We start from the raw sequence: 19,728 nt of genomic DNA on the forward strand, positions 1-19,728 counted from the left end.
TGGGGGGGGCGCGGAACGACGACGACAGGTGTGTCCACCAAAGCTCTGGGTCCCAGTAAAACACATATATAACCAGATCCTAAAGATTTATAGGTGAGATCTTAACTGCAAGCAATCACATTGATGATACACATAGATCAACTTTTGGGGGAAGTTTGAAGGGAGGAGGGTGAGTTTAAAGTGAAGACAGGAGACATAAATTAATTTCCATCAAGAAGCTTCAATATCTTGTTGCATGGTTTGGCCAGGAAGTATATATATCCACGTATCTGTAGCTCAATCTTTGGCACAGTTGACGACTGCAGCAGAACAGGATGTGGTTTAGAAACAGACAGGGCGTGACTGACTGTCTCTGTGAGTGTCTGTGTATGTGTGTTCCTATTTTCCTCCCTCGCTGTCTGAGGCCGAATGAAAAGGCACCCAAATAAAGGCTGTTTTACTTCCTCCTGAGAGAGGAAATAGGAGAATGAGCTGCATTACTCCATCCTCATCTGCTGCCTGCCGCTATCCCCTGCCCTCTCCCTCCTCTTCTTGAATGCCAGGCGCATGAATGGCTCGGGGGGGGGGGGGGGAAGAGGAAGAGGATGAGGGAGGATGGGTGGTACAGTTATGTTTTTGTGAACCCCTCTCTGTTTCTGCCCCAGGAGTGAGATTGTGGCGGTTGCCTGGGGTTTGTTTCAGTTTTCATACACGACCACTGATGCCTGAGTTTCAGCAGATGTGAAGACAATTGGGCCCAACAGCGTTTATGTTTTGGGGCACAGAGGCGATTTTAAATATATTTTAATAACGCACTAACACACAAACACACATTCACACACAAACACACAGGCCTGCTGCTCTGGGATGAAAGGTCAGGCTAAAGCTTGCGCACTCTTTATTGTGCCCTAGATAAGATTTTCCATAAGGCTTGTTGAGACTAGTTGTGTGTGTGTGTGTGTGTGTGTGTGTGTGTGTGTGTGTGTGTGTTATATCCTGGGCAGGGTTTTACAGTTTTAGAATTTCTGCAACAAATTCTCTCTCAAGAATCAATTCATGCTGCCAGCTTAAAAACAACAGCATTACCCATCCTGGGAATGTATTTAGAGCCACAGCTAATGATTATTTTGATTATCATTTAATTGTTATGTTTGTAAAATGTCAGAAAATAGTGACAAATGCCTTTCAAGTCCAAGGAGACGTGGAAACGTCTTGTATTGTTCTATCAACGGCTCAAAATCCAAGCAGAAATGAATCAGCTCTACCTGTATCTCCAAAATGTTCTCATGTCATCGGTCTTAGGAAAGGTTTGTTCACAGATCTCCCTGCTAAATGTGTTTTTTTTTGTTTGTTTTTTTTGCTCCTAAATTTTTCAAAGTAAGATTTGCTGCATGGAAAATGCATCACTTCAGTGTATGTATGTATGTATGTATGTGTGTGTGTTGAGGTGGACAGTCCTTGTATGTGTTTTATTATACATGTATGGAGACAGCATGTGTATTTATAGCCAAGAGTAACTATGTGTGTGTGTGTGTGTGTGTGTGTGTGTGTGTGTGTGTGTGTGTGTGTACACTGAGACGGCAGTCATCTGGAGTGTCCACGTGACTGAAGTGAAGAGACAGAGGGGGGAGGAGGAGGAGAGCTTGACCTCGGACTTGTTTGCACTCTGCGTGGCAGTGTGTCAGTCTGTGTGTGTGTGGGTGTGTTTGTATGTGTGTGTCTTCATATTTTTACCTTTAGCTTAGATACATGTAAATGACTCCAATAGTAGACTTAGGATGGAAAATTCCTCTTGTTGTCTGTTAGGATGAGCAGAGACTGTCAATTACTGAAAGAGACTCACTTACATCCTCAGAGGTTTTCTGCTAAAAAAAAAAAAAAATTGGGTGACTGTCAACTTTTTTGTGAATTTGAAAGTCTTCACCCCAGTCAGAAAATCAACTCTACTTGAATGATATGGTGGCACTTTAACTAGCACAGCCAATTATGAAATCTAACGCTCTGAGCAGAGTTTAATTTCTATCTTAAAATTGTAAAAAAAAAAACAAAAAAAAACCTCATCTAATTGCAAAGTGCACAGGCTTAAAATGACAATTTTTTTTAGATTACTGTTCACACAAACTTACACGAGAATGTCTGCCTCCATTTCAAATGTCTCTTTGTTGTTCATTTTCCAGCTAAAATGAGAATAGAGGCAACAAGTATGCCTAGTGTAAATTGGATGTTAGTGCTTTGCAGTGGGAAGCACAGATGGAGTTCACGGTAGAAATACAGCTTCCGCTGAAATGCATTTACTCTCCGCCTGCGTTTGCCAGACTGTGTATGGTAATGTACGGTCATAGATGTCTGTGTAGTGGAGTGGCGCTTGTTATTGTTGGATTTAGCAGCACTCAGGCTACACAGACACAGGAAAAAAAACACTTTCTGCTCCATTAATGCGTCTGTTGTAGAAATGTCATGTGTGCTAATGGCAGGGCGGCTAAACTGAGGCTGTAGAAATGGGTCACAAAGTTCACGTGGCCATGTGTGTCTAGAGCAGTGTGTTTCATGTAGCTGTGTATAGTGGTGGGGTGAAGTGTGTGTGTGTGTGTAGCTGCAGTGGCAGGCAGACTGCTGGTGATTAGGAACAACAGGGCAGAGTTCAGCTGAGCGAGTGTGTGGAATGCTAATCCACATTGTCATAAGGCGAGCTTCAGCCTGACAAAGGACTGGAGACATAGTGGGGTTAGGGGCTGTGTGTGTATGTGTGTGTGTTTATGTGTGTCGCAGAAGCAAACCACATTAGAGAGGTGCTTCATTACTGCAGATTAAGCCCAAGTCACAGCATGGTGTGTGTTAATAAAGCACATTGGGGGGTGGGAAGGTAGAATGGACAAGAGAGAGAGATGGGCAACAGGAGGAGAGGAAAACAGTTGTGTTGTTGAAACGTGCAAACGTTTGCAGCCGCACACATTCATTAAGGCATACAGAGCGCAGAGCAGCAGGAATAACGAGCAGGGGTGTGTGGGTGGTGGGCGTTAAGCTGTCAGGTAAGCAGGAATTACAGGGAGAGACACAGGCAACCATTAATGGAACACACACACATGTATGTGGACACACACGCGCATATACACACACACACACCTATGTACAAACAGCATCTTCAACTCTTTGTCTAAGTGGGTCCTGCAGGCAAATACACACATGAACCAACACAGTCTCACAATTTCTTTATAGTACACACACACACACACACACACACACAGTGTCCCACCTTTTAACGAGCTGTCAGTTGTCTCATCAGCACAGCATCTGTTGTCGTGGGGGTCAAGCAAATGAAAGACCCCTGGACGAACTGGTGTTAATGTCAGTTTGGCCCCGTGCTCTCCACAAACACACACACACACACACACACACAGAGGGTGTGACCGATTTGAGATTAGGGATGTATAGTATGTATAGTAGAAAGTAACTCCAACACACACACACACACACACACACACACACACACACACACACACACACATTCAGACAACCTTGATATTGGAGGAAATCCAGCTGACAGGGGCCCAGCTCACCTCCACACCACTGCAGTGGGTTTATTGTTGTTTCTGTCAATTCTCCTCCCTCTGTCCCCTCCTTCCCTCTATCTCTGCCCTGTCCCATCATCCCACTCTCTCTCTCTCCCTCCCTCCCACCTTCTCTTCCTCTCAGTGCTGCAGTGCTGCCTTCTGGAGAAAAAAAAAAAAAGGAAAAAACACCAACCACAAGCGCTCATAAACGGACAAGCCCCCCTTCTATGTACACACACACACACACACACACACACACACAGAGACACACCTGGCTATGCATATGGCTCCAGCCTTTTACATTTGCATGCACATGCTCATTCATCCATGTCCTTGTAAATAAGGGACTATACCCTACATACAGTACACACGAATTCACACGCTCTCAAAACAGTACTACTGGTACTTGCTTTTACTTTGTTTCTTTTTCGTGACAAAACAGGAAGGGTTACTGAAATGGGAGCAGATGCAGACAATCTTTCAGTCTCTGAAGACGTCAAATCCTTACATTTTAGAAGCAGGAACCAGCCAATATTGGGTATTTTTTTGCTTGATAAATTTGCTTGTCAAAACGTTGTACCGTTCAATTAACAGTATAGAAATTTGTATAGAAAAAGAAGTTTGTGGAGGTGTAATGTGCTTGTTTTGGTATGCAAACAGGGCAGTATCTGGGAACACGAGACAGCAAGTGATTTTGAAATGTGATGATTAAATAACTACATTTGAAAATGAGCAAATAAAAGATGCATTATGAGGAATTACAAGTGACTAATTAAAGCTGTTAAAGTAAAGCTGCTGCTGGAGTTGTAGCTGACATGAATGTTGGGTGGGTGATACCTGACTGTCACAGTAATTTGCCTGTATTGTTCTGAGGCTGTTTACCTCTGGTAATGACAGTGTTTCTTAGCAGATACCGCTCAGAGGAAAATCCTGTAGTCCAGCTGACAGCTGATGAAAGGCTGTCTGTTTATTATTCACTGTGTCTGACTGTGTGTGTGTGTGTGTGTGTGTGTGTGTGTGTGTGTGCGCGCGCATTCCTAGTAGCTTTAAAAGGCTAGTAAGTCAATTATTGATGCTTTCTACAACCTCTATCTCTCTTACTTTCTTCCTCCTGCCCTCCGCCTTTGCACTTTTCTCCTCATTGGATTCTCACTCTTCCTCTATCCTCTTTTTTTCTCCTACATCCCCTTTTCCTCCCACCTTCTCCCCTCTCTCTCTCTCTCTCTCTCTCTCTCTCTCTCTCTCTCTCTCTCTCTCTCTCTCTCTCTCTCTCTCTCTCTCTCTCTGTTGCGGGGTTCTACCTAGTGGTTCACATTGCGATGCTTGTTCCTCTGGTGCCTGCGCTACATGTCACTTCGGTTGTGTGTGTGTGTGTGAACTGCAGGCAGCCTGTGTGTAGTGTCAGGCCTGTCTGCCGTAGATAAGCATCAACTCCATCAGCCTGTGGCCTCTCGCTGAGCGTGTCCTGGATTTGCTCAAAAAACACACACATACACACTCCGACACACACAGACGCACAACTACAGGCAGCGCCAGCAGTGTTTATTTGAACACACATGGCGCAGAGGGTATGAAGCTGACACAATGAATCATAAACATTCACCACATACACACACACACACACACACACACACACACACACACACACACACACACACATATACATCTTCACTAGAGAGGCTGGCCCCAATCATGTTGCATGTCTAACAATGAATCACATGCACAGAAGCACATAATGACAGGCCATGTTGTAGCCATGTTGACTATCAGTGTGGCTTTTCTTGTGTTTTATTCATAGACCCTCCTCAGTGGTCTCATTCAGTCTCTACTCTTACGCTTATCGCCTTCACTGCCGCCTTTCTTCTCTCCGACACTGTAATACGGCCGGCCCATGCCGTAGCTCACTTGTGCTGTTCTCTTTGAATGCCATTTGTCTCCATTTTCTATCTCTTAGATGTCATTTGTCTCTATTTCCTATCATTTAAATGTCATTTGTCTCTATCGTTCCCCTCTGTGACAACGGTGCCAGTTGTAATTTTTTTCTCTCCACTTTCTTCCTCTCGTTCCCACGCTCCCTGTCAAGAGTGTGCATCATATTAATTGTTCAGAGTATTCGAACAAATGTTTTCTGTGCTATCTCTGTGCTCTCTTTTGTCTGTTTGACCTTGGTGTGTGTATGTGTGTGTGTGTGGTTGTGTTTGTCTGTCTCTGTGTTTAAACCGCCGCCTCTTTCTCCCTGTGTTTCAGAAGGCAGTGGAGGAGGAGGAGAACCAGGTGAGGAAACCCTCAGCAGACCTCTGCTCACCCAGCGGCAAGCAGGCCGATCCCGACCCTGCGAGAAAGGTCAGTCGTCGGTTCTCCCCTGGCATCCATCCACCAATCTCTCCCATCATTCCCTCTACCGCCCCAGCATCCCCCTTCTGTCTTCCCCCTCCCCCTCCTTTACACACAGGTCAGCTCTCAGGGTCACCACCCCCACTGACAGACACACCCCCTGTTCACCCATTCATAGCGGCACACTTCTCCTCTCTGACCTGTCAGGGATATATTCATACAGCTGCTGAAAGGCTCTGCTCTCCACCTCCCTCTGTCACTGCACACACACTGACTTTACATGCACATGCAGGGAAGACACTCTTTATCATGATTGTCTTTTTCCTCCAACGCACACACACACACGCACTCTCACACTCTCTCACACACTCTCACACTCTCTCAGCTGACGCCTGATGGATGATCCCTCATCCACATGTATGCATGCATATATTAGCTTTATTAGATTATGGCAGCGAGAGTGCCATGTGTAGTACAGCACATTCCCCTCTCCACCTGCTGTTTCTCTCCGTGTATTCATGTCTCTGCATGTGTGTGCGTGCGTGGGCATGCATCTGATTGCCACGGTGATAATTCACCTATTCAGCAGCAAAATTGAATGCAAAGATCAATGAATGGATGGAGGAGCAGCCATTGTGTGCCTTTGTTTCTGTAACACAATAGCCATAAAAAAAAACAATGTTACTATGGTGTGTCATATTTATGTGTGTGTGGTGTTTTTGTTTTCCACAGGGGAAAACATCTCCACCTACTCTGATGTTCAACCGCCTTTTCTCGGACATTAAGGAGGAGCCAGGACACCCCACCCTGGTCCATCCCAGGTACTACATCATATTAATTTTGATTAAACAGCATCGATACACCATTTTATGATTGTATTATTGGTTGCATTATTTTTATTATGGATTTATCTATAGGTTCATTTTTCATTCATTTCATTCTATTTAAAAAAAGAAAAAAGAAAACGACCCCGGCATGAGAGTCTAAGCTGACGTTTTATGTTGTCTGACATTCAGTCCATAACCCAAAGTCCTAAAGTCTACAGATTGTTAAAATGGTGACAAAATGCCATTTACAATTTCTCTAATCCCAAAATGATGTCTGCACTTTGCTTGTTTTGTTTGGCCAACTGTCCAAAACCTAAAGATATTCAATTTACTGTTATATATGACATAGAAAAGCACCAAATTCTCACGTGTGAAAAGTTGAAACCAGCGAATGAGTGGCGTTTCTGCTTGAAAAATAAATCATAATTGTTTTTTGAATAATCTTAATGGATTAATTGACTAATGATTGCAGCTCTATGTAGTCTGCCTTGTGTATTTCTAGAAAAGTGCTGTGGATGTGACTGATTTTGTTGTAGGAATAGGATTATTTGCCTCTAAATTGTTTAAATTTGATGTTTAGCTTTGTTGTCCTAGAAAACCTACTTTCCCTTCCTCTTCCTCTTTTCTTCCTAAAGCCCTCGTCTCTACTCTACTGGTTCTCTTTTCCTCCCTCCATCCCTCCCCAGAGCACACCAGCCGGTGTTTGGATGTGGCGCTCCGATAGCTCACGCAGTAATCTGACCCAGATTAAAAGATGGAATTAGATGGTTTATGGCGCCATAGCTACACGTGACTGCCCTGACATACTGACTCTGTCGTGGCATGCAGATGTCAGGCCAGACTAAACTATAGCAGGATTAGGGTTCCGGTCACCTATCAGCATTAATGGACTGATACACTCCCAAACCACTCAGGACTCACACAGTACAGTTTGGAGCACGTCGGTTGTATTGCAGCGTTAGTAATAATGAAATGCTCTGCTACAGCCAAACGTCGTGCTAGACAGCCACAGCACTTAACGTCCTATTTGGGTTACTACCAACATCCATTAGCTGTACACTTGTCAAATACGAGCCAAGCTTACATTATTCAATCAGATCTTTGGCGTTTCATGTGAAGGAGTTTGAGATTCTCATTCGAGCGAGCAGGCAGAGCTTCATTTCCACCCAGAGAAGAGGAAGCAAGGCTTGGTTGGTAGTGCTGTAGTTTTTCAGGCAGAGCCCCACTGTGCTGTCATGCTTAACCTAGTTCACAGCTCCGGCCTCAGCTCTGTCTGGAGGGGACTGTTGGTGGGGGAGGGGTTCAAAGCTTCTCTTCTCTTCTCTTCTCTTCTCTTCTCTTCTCTTCTCTTCTCTTCTCTTCTCTTCTCTTCTCTTCTCCTCTCTTCTCTTCTCTTCTCTTCTCTTCTCTTCTCTTCTCTTCTCTTCTCTTCTCTTCTCTTCTCTTCTCTTCTCCTCGCCTCTCTGTCTCTTTCTATTTCTCTCTCTCCTTCTTCCCTCCCTTCCCACCATGCAGCCAGGAATAGACAGATAGTGTTGGCTCAGTGGCTTCTGTGCATCTCCAGGCACTATCTCTCTCTCAGTTGTACCCGCTACCTGGACATTTGTGATAAGCTGAAGGTCTGTTTAGGCTGAGATCCTGTAAACACCCGATAAGAAATATTAATATTCCACACAGTGTTTTCAGCTCCTGTCTTCAGATGTTGCAGTTACTCGAGGCTAAAACAGTCACCAAATGACTTGTTTTATTGCTGTGTTTCATCTGTGTGTTACCGTTGCAGAGGTAAAATGGCCATTTGCAGGTGTATACTCAGAACTCTTTATGGTCTTTACTGCAAAGACAGAGAAGTATGTTAAAAGTGACATCGCTGCCATTATGACTAGAATAAAGAAGACAAGACAAAACAGCATCCCCCACCTTTGTGAGATCAAGGGGAACTAGAAGTTGAAATAAAATCACTTTCCAGTGGTATTTTATGTAAAAAAAAAAAAAAAAATAGTAAGGATTTAACTACATATGAGGTCTTCAAATGTCTTCTCTGTGTTCGTTTCTTTCTCCCAGTTACTACCTGTACACATACGATAAGATGGTGGCCCCCAACGTGTCTCTGCGGAGGGAGGCGGAGATGAGTCCGGAGATGCTCGGAGCGCTGCTCAAACACCACTACAGTCGCAGAGTGCTGGGCCACGACGAGCCACCCATGGGTCAGTAATGATACACACATTAATACACAGAGACACACATTTAATCTGGCAAAGTATTCTGGGGACCGAGAATATTAAAAACCAAAAGCATTAAGTCAAGTCAGGTTTTGTTTGTTTAGTGCCAAATCACATCAGAAGATGTCTCTTTTCATGCAGGGCAGATTACTCTTTGTAATATTAATTACAGAGACTCAACAATCACTAACTTAAATCCTTGGAGCAGCCACATGCCTGATCCAGTCAGACCACCCAAGAGGCACACGGCTGCATGGGTTTTATATATTAGAAATAAAATATGATCAAATTTGATTTCAGCTTTCCTTGATATAAGGTTACAAAGATATGCTCGAAATTGTCATCCCTTTTAGATAGCACACAAGTCAGGCACATTCTGAGCATGGAAGTACTAGCCATTTCACAAGCCTTTCAATTTGCATGTTGTAATCAAATGCTGCATGAAAGTCTCACAATACTAAAATAGAATAACGCATAGAATCATAACCTTTCTTACTTGAACTTCTTGTGAGAGTAAACGCAGCGACCTGCACCGTACAATTACCTTCATTCATGAAAGACACTGAAAACAGTAGAGCTGAAAATGGGTGAAACGCGGGAAGTTGCATCCAATTTATCCATTAAATGAGTTTAGAAATCTTCCTGTGATTAGTAGTACATTTATTAATGTATTTTTAAAAACAAGTAATCCCTCCTGTGGAAGGATTAGTTTTTTTCTCTGGTTGAAAGCTCCAGAAAAAGCTATTAAGTGGACCTTGAGTTAAGAATTCTTGGTCAAAAATGCACATACTCTGGTCTAAACTATGTATTAGAACCAATTCCAGGTGAAATGATTTCCACAAACAGTCAGAAGCAGATGACTGATGATTATTAAATATGAATTATTATTAAATACTCCTGTGTCTGCTGTATGTACATTAGACACACAAACAAGGCTGACACATGTCTGCTATAAATACATCACACACATACAGCAAGCACGAGCCATTTACATACATACAACATAAGCAGAAGAGACATGTAGATCATGTACACGTAGTACATGCAGTCAAAGAGCAGACACGTGCCTACTGTAAACATACAACCTACAGTTACTACCATCCAACACACACACACACACACACACACACACACACACACACATACATGCGCACGCACTTAACATTGCAGCCTGCAGCGACGCACATAATCATGCATTGACCTTCACATAAAGACTCGGGGGGGCACCTCACTATTGCACGAGGGGTTGAAATGGCTTTGACCTCCTCTCTTTACTGTGTGTGTGTTTTTATGTGCACATTAAAGTGTGTATATTAAACCTGCATTAATAAGAAGTATGTGTATGTGGGGGGGGGGGATTTGTGTGCATGTGTATATAGAGAAAGATAGAGGGTGAATCACAGCAGTAGTTTCCGTCTGCCATTATTACACCATGTCTGACTGCCAGGCTGTCTCTCTCATATCTCTCAGGCGTTCTGTTCTCCTTTTTCTTCTCCAACCAAATATGTCTCTCTTCCCTCGCTCTTCCCTCGCCTCTTTTCCTGGCTGCTATCTCCACATCCTCTCTGAGTCTGTCCTCCGTCTGCTCCCGTACTTCCTCTTCCATCCGTCCATCAATCCTCGCCTCTTTCTTCTCTGGCTCCCTTCATCTCCGCCTCCCTCTCAGTCTGCTGTCACCCCCCCCCCCCCCACCCCCCTTCCACTACTCCTCCTACTTCTCTTTCTTTTTTTTTTCCTTCATTGAAAGTCAGTCTGTCTGTGTGCCTTTCATTCTTTCTGTTGTGACCCTCTCTTCCTCTCTCTCCTTCCCCAGCTTATTTCCTTTTGATCCACCAAATGATTCACTCCTGTTATTTGTGTGCTTCTACTATGGTGTGTGTGTGTGTGTGTGCGTGCGTGCGTGCGTGCGTGCGTGCGTGCGTGCGTGCGTGCGTGCGTGCGTGCACGCGCGCGCGAACATGCACAAGCCAGCCTGAGTCAGTAAATGAGTGTCCTCTCCAGTGCCAGACAGGCTGTGTACAGAGCATGCTGTTTCCTGTCACACACATACTGTATGAATACATTATCCTGGTAAACAACCCACTGTTCTCATGCTCTCTCTGTCACATTTCTTCTTCTCATTCCGTCTGTGAGCTTATACCTGCACAGACACTGTCATTATTAGCCGTCACATGCCCCGCTGCAGCATCTGTGCAGATGTGTCTGCGTGTGTGATACCGCCTCTTTGATCCGTTTCCCACGATGTACACCTTAAAGGCCACAGTTTGAAGGAGCCCATACAGAGCAGCGCAGCCCCCACGCAAGATCCTTTTTCCCCCTCTCTTTTCTGTGTCTGTGTCTGAGGGCACACACACAGAAAATCTGTGGGCAAGTGTTGGGTTCCTCGGCTGTTGCCATGCCGTGCTTGTGCTTGTGCTTGCGTGTGTGCTCACGCTGAGAAAGAGGTGTGAGCTTTTATGAGGTTGTGCAAGGGTGTTACTAAGCGTAGGCGGGAGTGTGCACCAGCTCGGCTCGCACTTCCTGTCTTTCAACTAGCTTCTATTCTTTTTTTTTTTTCTTTCTTTTTATTTAAACTCCCTTCTTCATCCTCCTCTTCCTCCTTCCTCAGATCTTCATGCGTCGCCTCCCGTCGCTGCTGGCGCCGAGGAGGCCAAATCCCAACGTGCCGCTGCTGCCTTGGCCGCAGAGCGGGAATGCCAAACCCAGGCAGTTTCCATGGAGACAAGCAGCCCGAGCTGCAAGACAGCCACCCACACCCCCGCCCACACCCCTCCTCCTCCTCCTGCGTCGTTGTTGTCGCCGGTAACGGAAGTAGCGGCTAAGGACACAGGCTCTGTCACAAGTGGCGCTGCAGTGGTGGTGGGGGGGCTGGAGGATGACAAGGACAGGATTGTTGTGGAGATCATGCAGATGTACAGCAGGCAGCAGGAGAAGCTCAACTCCACCCTGCACAAGCAGCTGCAGCTGGAAATGGTGAGTCGGTGGTCGGAAAGAACAAAGACCAAGATAAATGAGCCCAAGATAAACTAAACCATAACTGTCCTCGTCTATTAAAAGTGTCCTTGATGTGGATGTGGAGGTGATGCTCACCTCCCACTGACCCCTTCATCTCTCCTTCCTACCGCATGAAACATTTAGTTATCACATGGTTCTGCCATTTTTAAAACAAGTCAGCACCCCCTTTCATCTAAATCACAATTTTTCACTGATGTATAACATATTGTATAATTATTAAAACACTTAATTTCAGTTTAGACACATTGAAATGGAGTTGACCTACATTATATAGAGACGTTCATACCTAATGCAGAATTATACCCCTGTATTAAACCCTCCAGGGGGATTTGGAGAGAACTTAATTTGTATTGTAAAATGAGATATCCACCATTAGAAAATATTGGTTACAGTACGTCTTTAAAATAGACCAGATAAGATATACACGGTGCATTTTCCACTACCGTCTTTTTTGCCCTTGACTACATCCATAATCTGACAAAATGTGTAGAATTAAAGGTCAAAGGTTACACAGTTTTTGATTTAGTCTGAATTGGGGCAGCATGGCGGCATAAGCTGCAGAACCCTATACTCAAGTCCCTTGTGGTATTAGACATGTGATTCCCTGTGGAGGGGCTGAAATGTAAAGCAGTTTCCCCACAGAGGTCAGTGAAGTATCACATTATTATTATTATTTCCCTTGACTTACTCTTTGTGTTTCTAGGAGCTGGAGGCGTTGCGTGGGGGTGAGGCGGCGAGGCTACGGGAGCTGAGCGCTGAGCAACGGGAGCTGCGCAGCGAGCTGGAGGCGGTGCACAGCGAGCAGGCGCGGCAGCTCAGCCAGGCCCGCCAGGAACAGCTGGAGCTGGAGACCCGTCTGGAGCAGCTCCGGCAGCAGGCCTGCGCCTGCGAGCCGGGGGCACAACGTCAGCAAGAGGCCCACTACACTGCACAGGTACGGGTTTAGGGGGGAACACATGCGTGCACAGGGCTGATCCGGGCACCAGAAACAGTCTGAGTGATACAGTGTGCACATTGGCTTGCATCGCTTAACATAAGCCATTTTTATCTCAGATTTTACACTGCTATGCTCCTGTGGGAATCCAATTCAAACCGAGGAAGCATTGATGCAGCTGCAGCACTTTACATATTCATACTTCCTTGCATTTACTGAGCACTTAGTTATTTAACTCGGTTTGATTTCAGTTTATTAACATGGACGTACACAAATTTGCCCCTGAATCTTTGCTCCTCACTGGGTTCCATGAATTGCAGGTCAACACTCAGTGAGCACCAGCAGATTGTTTCGACCAGTGGATTTTGACTAAATGAAAAAAATATTTTGAGCTCTCTGTTTTTTAAATTTGCTGATCAGATAATGGCAAAGAATTCTGAGATCACATAGTGGTCGCCCACATGTTTTTAGAGATGTGGACGAGCTGTTTCTGTGCTTCAAATCATTTTGTGTGCATGCAGCACTATGCTGTTGAATTGCGTGACAACACACACACACACACACACACACACACACACACTCACTAACATGAACATTCGGGCATTTGGGGCCTTTGTTTTGGTTTCCACTAGACTTAATCTTGAGATAGATTGTGTAATGTTGGTCTGGGCTCAGGGCTGCAGTATCCCCCTCCTGTCTGTTATTGAAGCTCCGGCTCCTCCTGCCCCGCTCCCCTTGGCACTGAAATCAGGCTGTCTGCCAGTTACGAGAGGGGGTGTGCATGTGTTTGTGTGGTTATGAGACTAATGCTAGTCCTACACTAAACATTTTGCACATTTTTAAAGCAACAAGTGGCGCAATCGTTGTTTTCACTGTTGAGAAATTCAGACCTGATTATTTTCCAGTGAAATCATTTTAAATCTTTACTATAATTGCCATAAAGCTGTCTCACACCTGCTTATTGGCTGTGATATTAAGCTGTCGTAAACAATGTCTGACCGTTGGAGAGTGACCGCTGGTGACTGAAAGAGCAGCAAGAACTTGGGGTCTTCTCAACTTCTTCCTGCATTTTGACAGTCTCAAAATACAGTGCAACACAAGTAGATAGCATATTTGCTGTACTGTGCAGAGTCTGTTATGTTAGCTTGCTAGCTAGCTGCTTTTCAGCTGCTATCTCTCTGTCTAGATGTGTTGAGGCATTTAATGTTTACAGCTTTTTAAATGTGAGGACTTGTTGATTTACGTTGTCATCGTAAACTTAATTCACTATTTCCTGACATTTTATAGGATTGATTGAGAAAATGTGTGTATTTGATTGGTGAGAATAAACACCACGACTTACTTGTTGCTATAAGTGATAATGTGACGGACTAAATGTCTTCTAATGTGCTGTAGTCAATAACTTGACTTCCTGTCTGTGTCTTCTCCCAGTTGTCGGAGCTCCGTCAGAGGCTGGAGCAGGCGGAGGCCGACCGACAGGAGCTGCAGGAGGAGCTGCGCAGGGAGCGGGAGGCGCGGGAGAAGCTGGAGCGCACAATCACCCAACTCAAGCAGCAGATGGCCCGGTCTGGCACGATGGGAGGCAGCCCCTCCCCTCCTCCCACCCCTTCCACCGGACCCCCTAACGCCCACTCCCCGCCCTCCTCCTCCTCCTCCTCTTCCTCCATCTCAGAGGCCCCAGCGGCTGGCCAAAAGTAACTGCCACCCCTCCAGGCGCCTATCCCCCTCTCTCATTCCTCTCCCCATCACCCACCAACTCTACAGACACAAACAAATCAGCCTGAAGCAGAAAGAAGCTTCACATCTCCTCGGGCTGTTTTTAAGTTGTGCATCTCTCACCCTCCTCCCCTCTTATTTCAGTGTAGGACTGACTTTTGTTTTTGTAATTTAACATCACTTAAAAGAAAAGTTTTATGGTGTGGTTTTTTTTTTTTATTATTATTCTTTCTTTTTCTCCCTCTCCCTCTCTTTAAACAGTATTTAAAGATTTTTTGGGCATGTATGATTTAATTTATAGTTTTTACTGAACAACAGCTGCTTCACAGACAGGAGTTTGGTCGAGTAGAGACCAACTCAACCTATCACTATTTTTTTTTTTTTTTTTTCCTCTTCACGATTGTCACCCTCCTCTCACATCCCGCTATCTCGCTATCTCTGGATCCTGGAGCCAGTGACTTTGAGATTTCAGACTTTAGCTCAGACACACAGACGCTTGTCTCAGCTCCTCACGGACGTCACTTCATGCTACTACCTGGCACAGCAGCCGGTGCCCACGGACAAATAATGGCGCCTGGTTGTGTGCCTCCTCTCTGTCTTTCTGTATCTACAGACCAGATGCTCAAGTACCAGCGAATGCAGGAAACTGCATGGACATTTGAAAACAGTTTTTTTTTTTTTTTCGCTCCTTATAAAATACTGAGAAAGAAAAGTATAATGTGTTAAAACATCAAGTCTATATGGAGGAGAAAAACCTTTACTGTACAAAAAAAAAGACATTTAGCCGATGTCGTGAAACCTCATGAAAATATGCCAATAGTGACGCTGAACTTGAAATGGGTTTTTTGAGTGTGACCTCTCAAGGTAGCTAACTAGCAAACTGTCTGGCCTGGACCCCAGCTGCTCCAAACACAGACTAGCTTCCTCTTCACTCTGCCGGGCTGCACCTGGACTCTCCTGTTGTAGACCAAACGATCTGTCGGTTGATCCACCAGCTGCCCACTGTCTCCTCTACTCCCCCACAGACACACACACACACACGCACACACACACACACACACACACACGCACACACACACGCAGACACACACACACTCCCCCCCACCCCACTGGAGACCTCACACCTTCCATCACTGTACGCTAGCGCCATTGCCCTCTGCTGGGAAACTCTTTAACACTGTGGTTTTCACCCACTTTGGGCTAGACAGGAAACACTGTGCTCTTTCAGGCTTGGCATGAAGAAGCTCACGAGCAGTGTTATGCACTTAATGTGCTCTCCTCCCCCAGAGTCTCCTGGGAAAGGAATGTGTCTGGACACGGGGGCTGGTTGAGCCGGTGTAGCTTTTCTAAGAAAGAAGAAAGGCAGAGTCTCGCATGTGCTGTAGCTGTGCTGTGTTACCATAATACATACGACATCCTTACATGCTCGCGCACACTCGAGTGTGTCAGTGCAGTGCAGGGCTTTGGGCAGAACAATGGCCCCAGCGTTCCCAGCAGATGATCAAAGCACCAGTCTGTCCCTGTTTTCTGGGCTTCTTCTTTTTGTATCGTTCGACTTCATTGTTAGCAAACGGTTTTATCCCCACCCTGTTTGTCAGAGTGTCGTCAAAGGATGTGGGTCGCAGGTGAAAGCAGTTAGTCCAGGGTGGTTTGGGCCCTGCTTCACGTTATTCTGCCTGGCTGAACAAACAGCACCGGGCAGGGGAGAGGAAGAGAGGGGAGGATTGAGGGGAGCGCTCAGGGGACTGGTGCACTCTCCCCTGCGGCAGGCTGGGTGGCCCGGACGCCAGGGGTACAGAGGGAGCGTTTTTTTGTTTTGTGCCGTCAGAATGGGGGCAGCTGTTGTTGTCTGGGGGCCTCTGCCCACCCTCGGGGTGAGACTGTACAGGATCCCCCAGCTCTCAACACAAGCTCCCTCCTCTCCCACAGAACCGCCGTCACTCACTCACTCTCACATACCCGTCCATCCATCTCAAGTGCCAGATCAGCTGGGGGTGTGCAGTGTTTTGTAGATGCCCAGGAGAGCGAGCAGACGTCCAGCCAGAGGAAGATAGGACTTTTATTGTGTCAGTTGCCAGGCAAAACGCTTTTTATTGCCACTAAGGAGATCCCTGTAAGCGAGTGTATGTGTGTAAATAATTGTTTAAAAAGAGTAGGGGATCGGCCTCGGCTAAACTCTGAGCTTTTTTTATGCATCTGCTCTAAATGCAAATTGATAGACATTCCACTGTGCTCCATCCTGTTCAATGCAGATTTTCTTACACAGCTTCCCTTTACAATAACAGACCTTAAAGACCGGGCAGGGTACAGTTGTGGTTTGTTGATAGTCATAAAAGCAGGTGCAGGTGCAAGCCAGTTAAATCAAACCCATGCCGCAAATGTACACTCTACCGTTGTTCCATTTAAACCTTTATTGAAATTATGAAAGAAAATATTTAACGTATTAACTAAAGATTTATATTCACTTTGTAAATACAGTAGTCATTAATATATTAACTGTTCTTATATGAATAATCTTCAAAAGGTTATATAAATTGGACCAGAACTAAGGCTTCAGATGGCCTAAATGTTTTTTTGCTTTCTTTTTTAAAAAAGTTATCTTTGCAGATATCAGAACTTGACTTTTGTCGAGTGGATGTGGGGGAGTGAAATGCATGGTTTACTGAGACATGATGCAGGACAAAGGCAAAATAGGAAAATAATACTTTGTTACACACTTTCCCCCTTTCTGAACTGATGCATTCGTTTTTTGTTTTTTTTTGTGGATTTCATCCTGACGAACTGTTTAACTTGTAATGTAATGAGCTTTCCTCTTTGTTAACCCCCCTCCCCCTGAGCTAAATTGAAAACATTTGTTTAAGAAAATGCATTTTGGGAACAAAAAGAAAAAAAGGAAAAAAAAAAAGATTTTTTTGCATGTTTGCTGCCCCTTATGTTTAGTGTCACCGGGCCACTCTACCAATCAGTTTATTGTGAAGAAAAAAAAAGTTTCCCCCCATGTAACACAAACTATTGAGATGCATGAACATTGAACATGTGCAAGTTTTATGTCATTATTGGTTCAGAGGATAAATATAAAGTCAGAGTCAGATTATAAACATAAAATGTAGCCCAATTTGATTTGGAAATAATGTGAATTTGTGTGTGTGAGAGAGAGAGAGAGAGAGAGAGAGAGAGAGAGAGAGAGAGTGTGTGTTGACCTCCCACGTCTGACTGAAGCACAGCAGCTTTGAAAAGGGAAAGAGAAAAACTTGCTCATGTAGCTCTGGATGTGTAGTTGTATGTTTTCTGATTTGAGATCATATATATCCTCGTCTGGATGTGTTAACATCACTCAAAAGATGATCAGTATTAGTTTTTATTGACTTAATTACCTCTTCAGCAGAACAAAAAAGAATCATTTTAATTCATCACATTAGCAGATAGACCTAATGAAAATCTGTAATTTTACTTTGTGTAATTTGCATTTTATACACAAGGGGGCGATGTTTAGCTTCTTTAATTGTGCATTCACCTTAATGAAAAAAGGACTAAATGATAGGGGAGAGAAAATCCCTTGTAACATGGCGTGCTGGGCCTTTTTGCATTTTGCAGTGTTATGAGAACTTGGATATGCTTTGTACAGAATTTTTACAGGTGTGCAGTTTGCCCAACCAAGTAAAACAAGGCGAAAGGAGCTGGGCTTTACCACAGGAACACATTTGAATACAGGATTTACTGACCCATACTTGAAGAAAACCAGTAAACAAATCCAAGGTGACTTTTGAACTGTTGCAGGTGGTCTGCTTTGTAGTTGGGTGTATAATTTTTCAGCCAGTAATTATTCTATGCCGGTGTGGGAGAAGTCGGAAGTTGGGCTGCATCGCACAGATCGCTGGTTACTAAGAATATAATGTTTTAATTTCTACACATCCTGTCATAGATGAAAAGAAAATATTTGTGGCTTTGCTAAAAAGAACCCTCCTTCCCCCTCGATGCTGTTCTGGAAAATGAAACGCAGTGTCTGTGTATGACCATTGCATACTACGTTGCCAATACTACAGTGTGATGAGACTTTTGTTCTTGCATGAATCGAGACACTGTTCTCCTACCTCATGTTGTGATATAAAAAGATGTTTTTTAAGCAGAAGACACTGCATCTCTAACTGTTTATCATCATTGATATTTACTAGTAAATGACATACCTGTAAATGCTTTTAGCTAATACCTCAGTTGTATCTAGTGTTTGTTTTTTTTCTGTTTTTGCCCTTCCCTGATTTCAGATCTTGTAAATATGCCCTGTATAGACAATGAACTTGGATCAAATTCAAGTAAAGTTCTGTAGTGTCAAACCAGTGTTGTATTTTGCCTTTCTCATCTGCTTCTCATGCTAATATTGTCCTTAGAACTTCCTTATTCACACTTTTGCAGCAGTGTGATATGAAATCCCACACACTACAGGGGCAGGGGTAAAAAGAGTTTCTGGTTCCAGCCTCTCGCTGACAGGCTGCACCTAACTGTGCAGCCTGTCAGCGTAAACATTACACTGAGTCCAGCAGCACACCTGGCACCATCTCTGTAACAGGGAGGTTTACTTGGAGCGTAGAGAGCAGAAAAGGTGCAGTGTGAGGTGAAAGATACACTCATTGCACCACATTGCTGCTGTGTGTGTGTCAAAATTCTGGGTTATCACTCGGTCAAATCTGAACACATTTATGGTTCATTTAGTTTTACATTCAGTGTGACTTATTCTTTCTCAGGACGTCATTATATCCAATGTCCAACGCAAATAAACCTGCTTAGAAAACATTAAAAAGTCACTGCTCATAGCTGCAGAGCCTGCCTGAGAATCATCAGGTTTTTAAGTTGTCTTCAGAATCAAAGTAATCCATTGACAGTAATCTGTACATCCACTGATACAGAACAATCAGGAACTGCTAAAGGCAATTTCTGCATACTTAATACTCCAAAATATAAAAGAAAATATATAAGGTAAATAACAAGTTCAAGTTGTTGCCCACAGCATAACTTAACGGTATCCACGGCAGCACAATATCTCCTGTTTCATCTTTATAAGTGAAGACACACCCCTTTTTTTGGGGGGGGGGGATTAAAAATCTTTCTTTTAATAATTTTTTTTATCATTCATCAAACAAAGTCAGTCGTCCAGATGA

General features: G+C 44.3%; 1 protein-coding gene across 1 annotated transcript in view; it reads left to right on the forward strand.

Annotated features, from left to right (window-relative positions):
* skila (SKI-like proto-oncogene a) overlaps window positions 1-18,906 on the forward strand; it is a 33,508-nt gene extending 14,602 nt beyond the window's left edge. Inside the window, exons 2-7 of the mRNA XM_023425410.2 lie at window positions 5,778-5,873; window positions 6,597-6,685; window positions 8,753-8,895; window positions 11,519-11,883; window positions 12,629-12,859; window positions 14,291-18,906. Coding sequence (XP_023281178.1) covers window positions 5,778-5,873; window positions 6,597-6,685; window positions 8,753-8,895; window positions 11,519-11,883; window positions 12,629-12,859; window positions 14,291-14,557 — 1,191 coding nt within the window. The 3' untranslated portion in view covers window positions 14,558-18,906. The remainder of the gene's footprint in view (window positions 1-5,777; window positions 5,874-6,596; window positions 6,686-8,752; window positions 8,896-11,518; window positions 11,884-12,628; window positions 12,860-14,290) is intronic.
* The last annotated feature ends 822 nt before the right edge of the window (window positions 18,907-19,728 follow it).

The sequence above is a fragment of the Seriola lalandi genome, unplaced genomic scaffold (assembly GCF_002814215.2).
Source record: "Seriola lalandi dorsalis isolate HSWRI2012SDOR001 ecotype SW California unplaced genomic scaffold, Sedor1 jcf7180002054777, whole genome shotgun sequence".
NCBI lineage: Eukaryota > Metazoa > Chordata > Actinopteri > Carangiformes > Carangidae > Seriola > Seriola lalandi.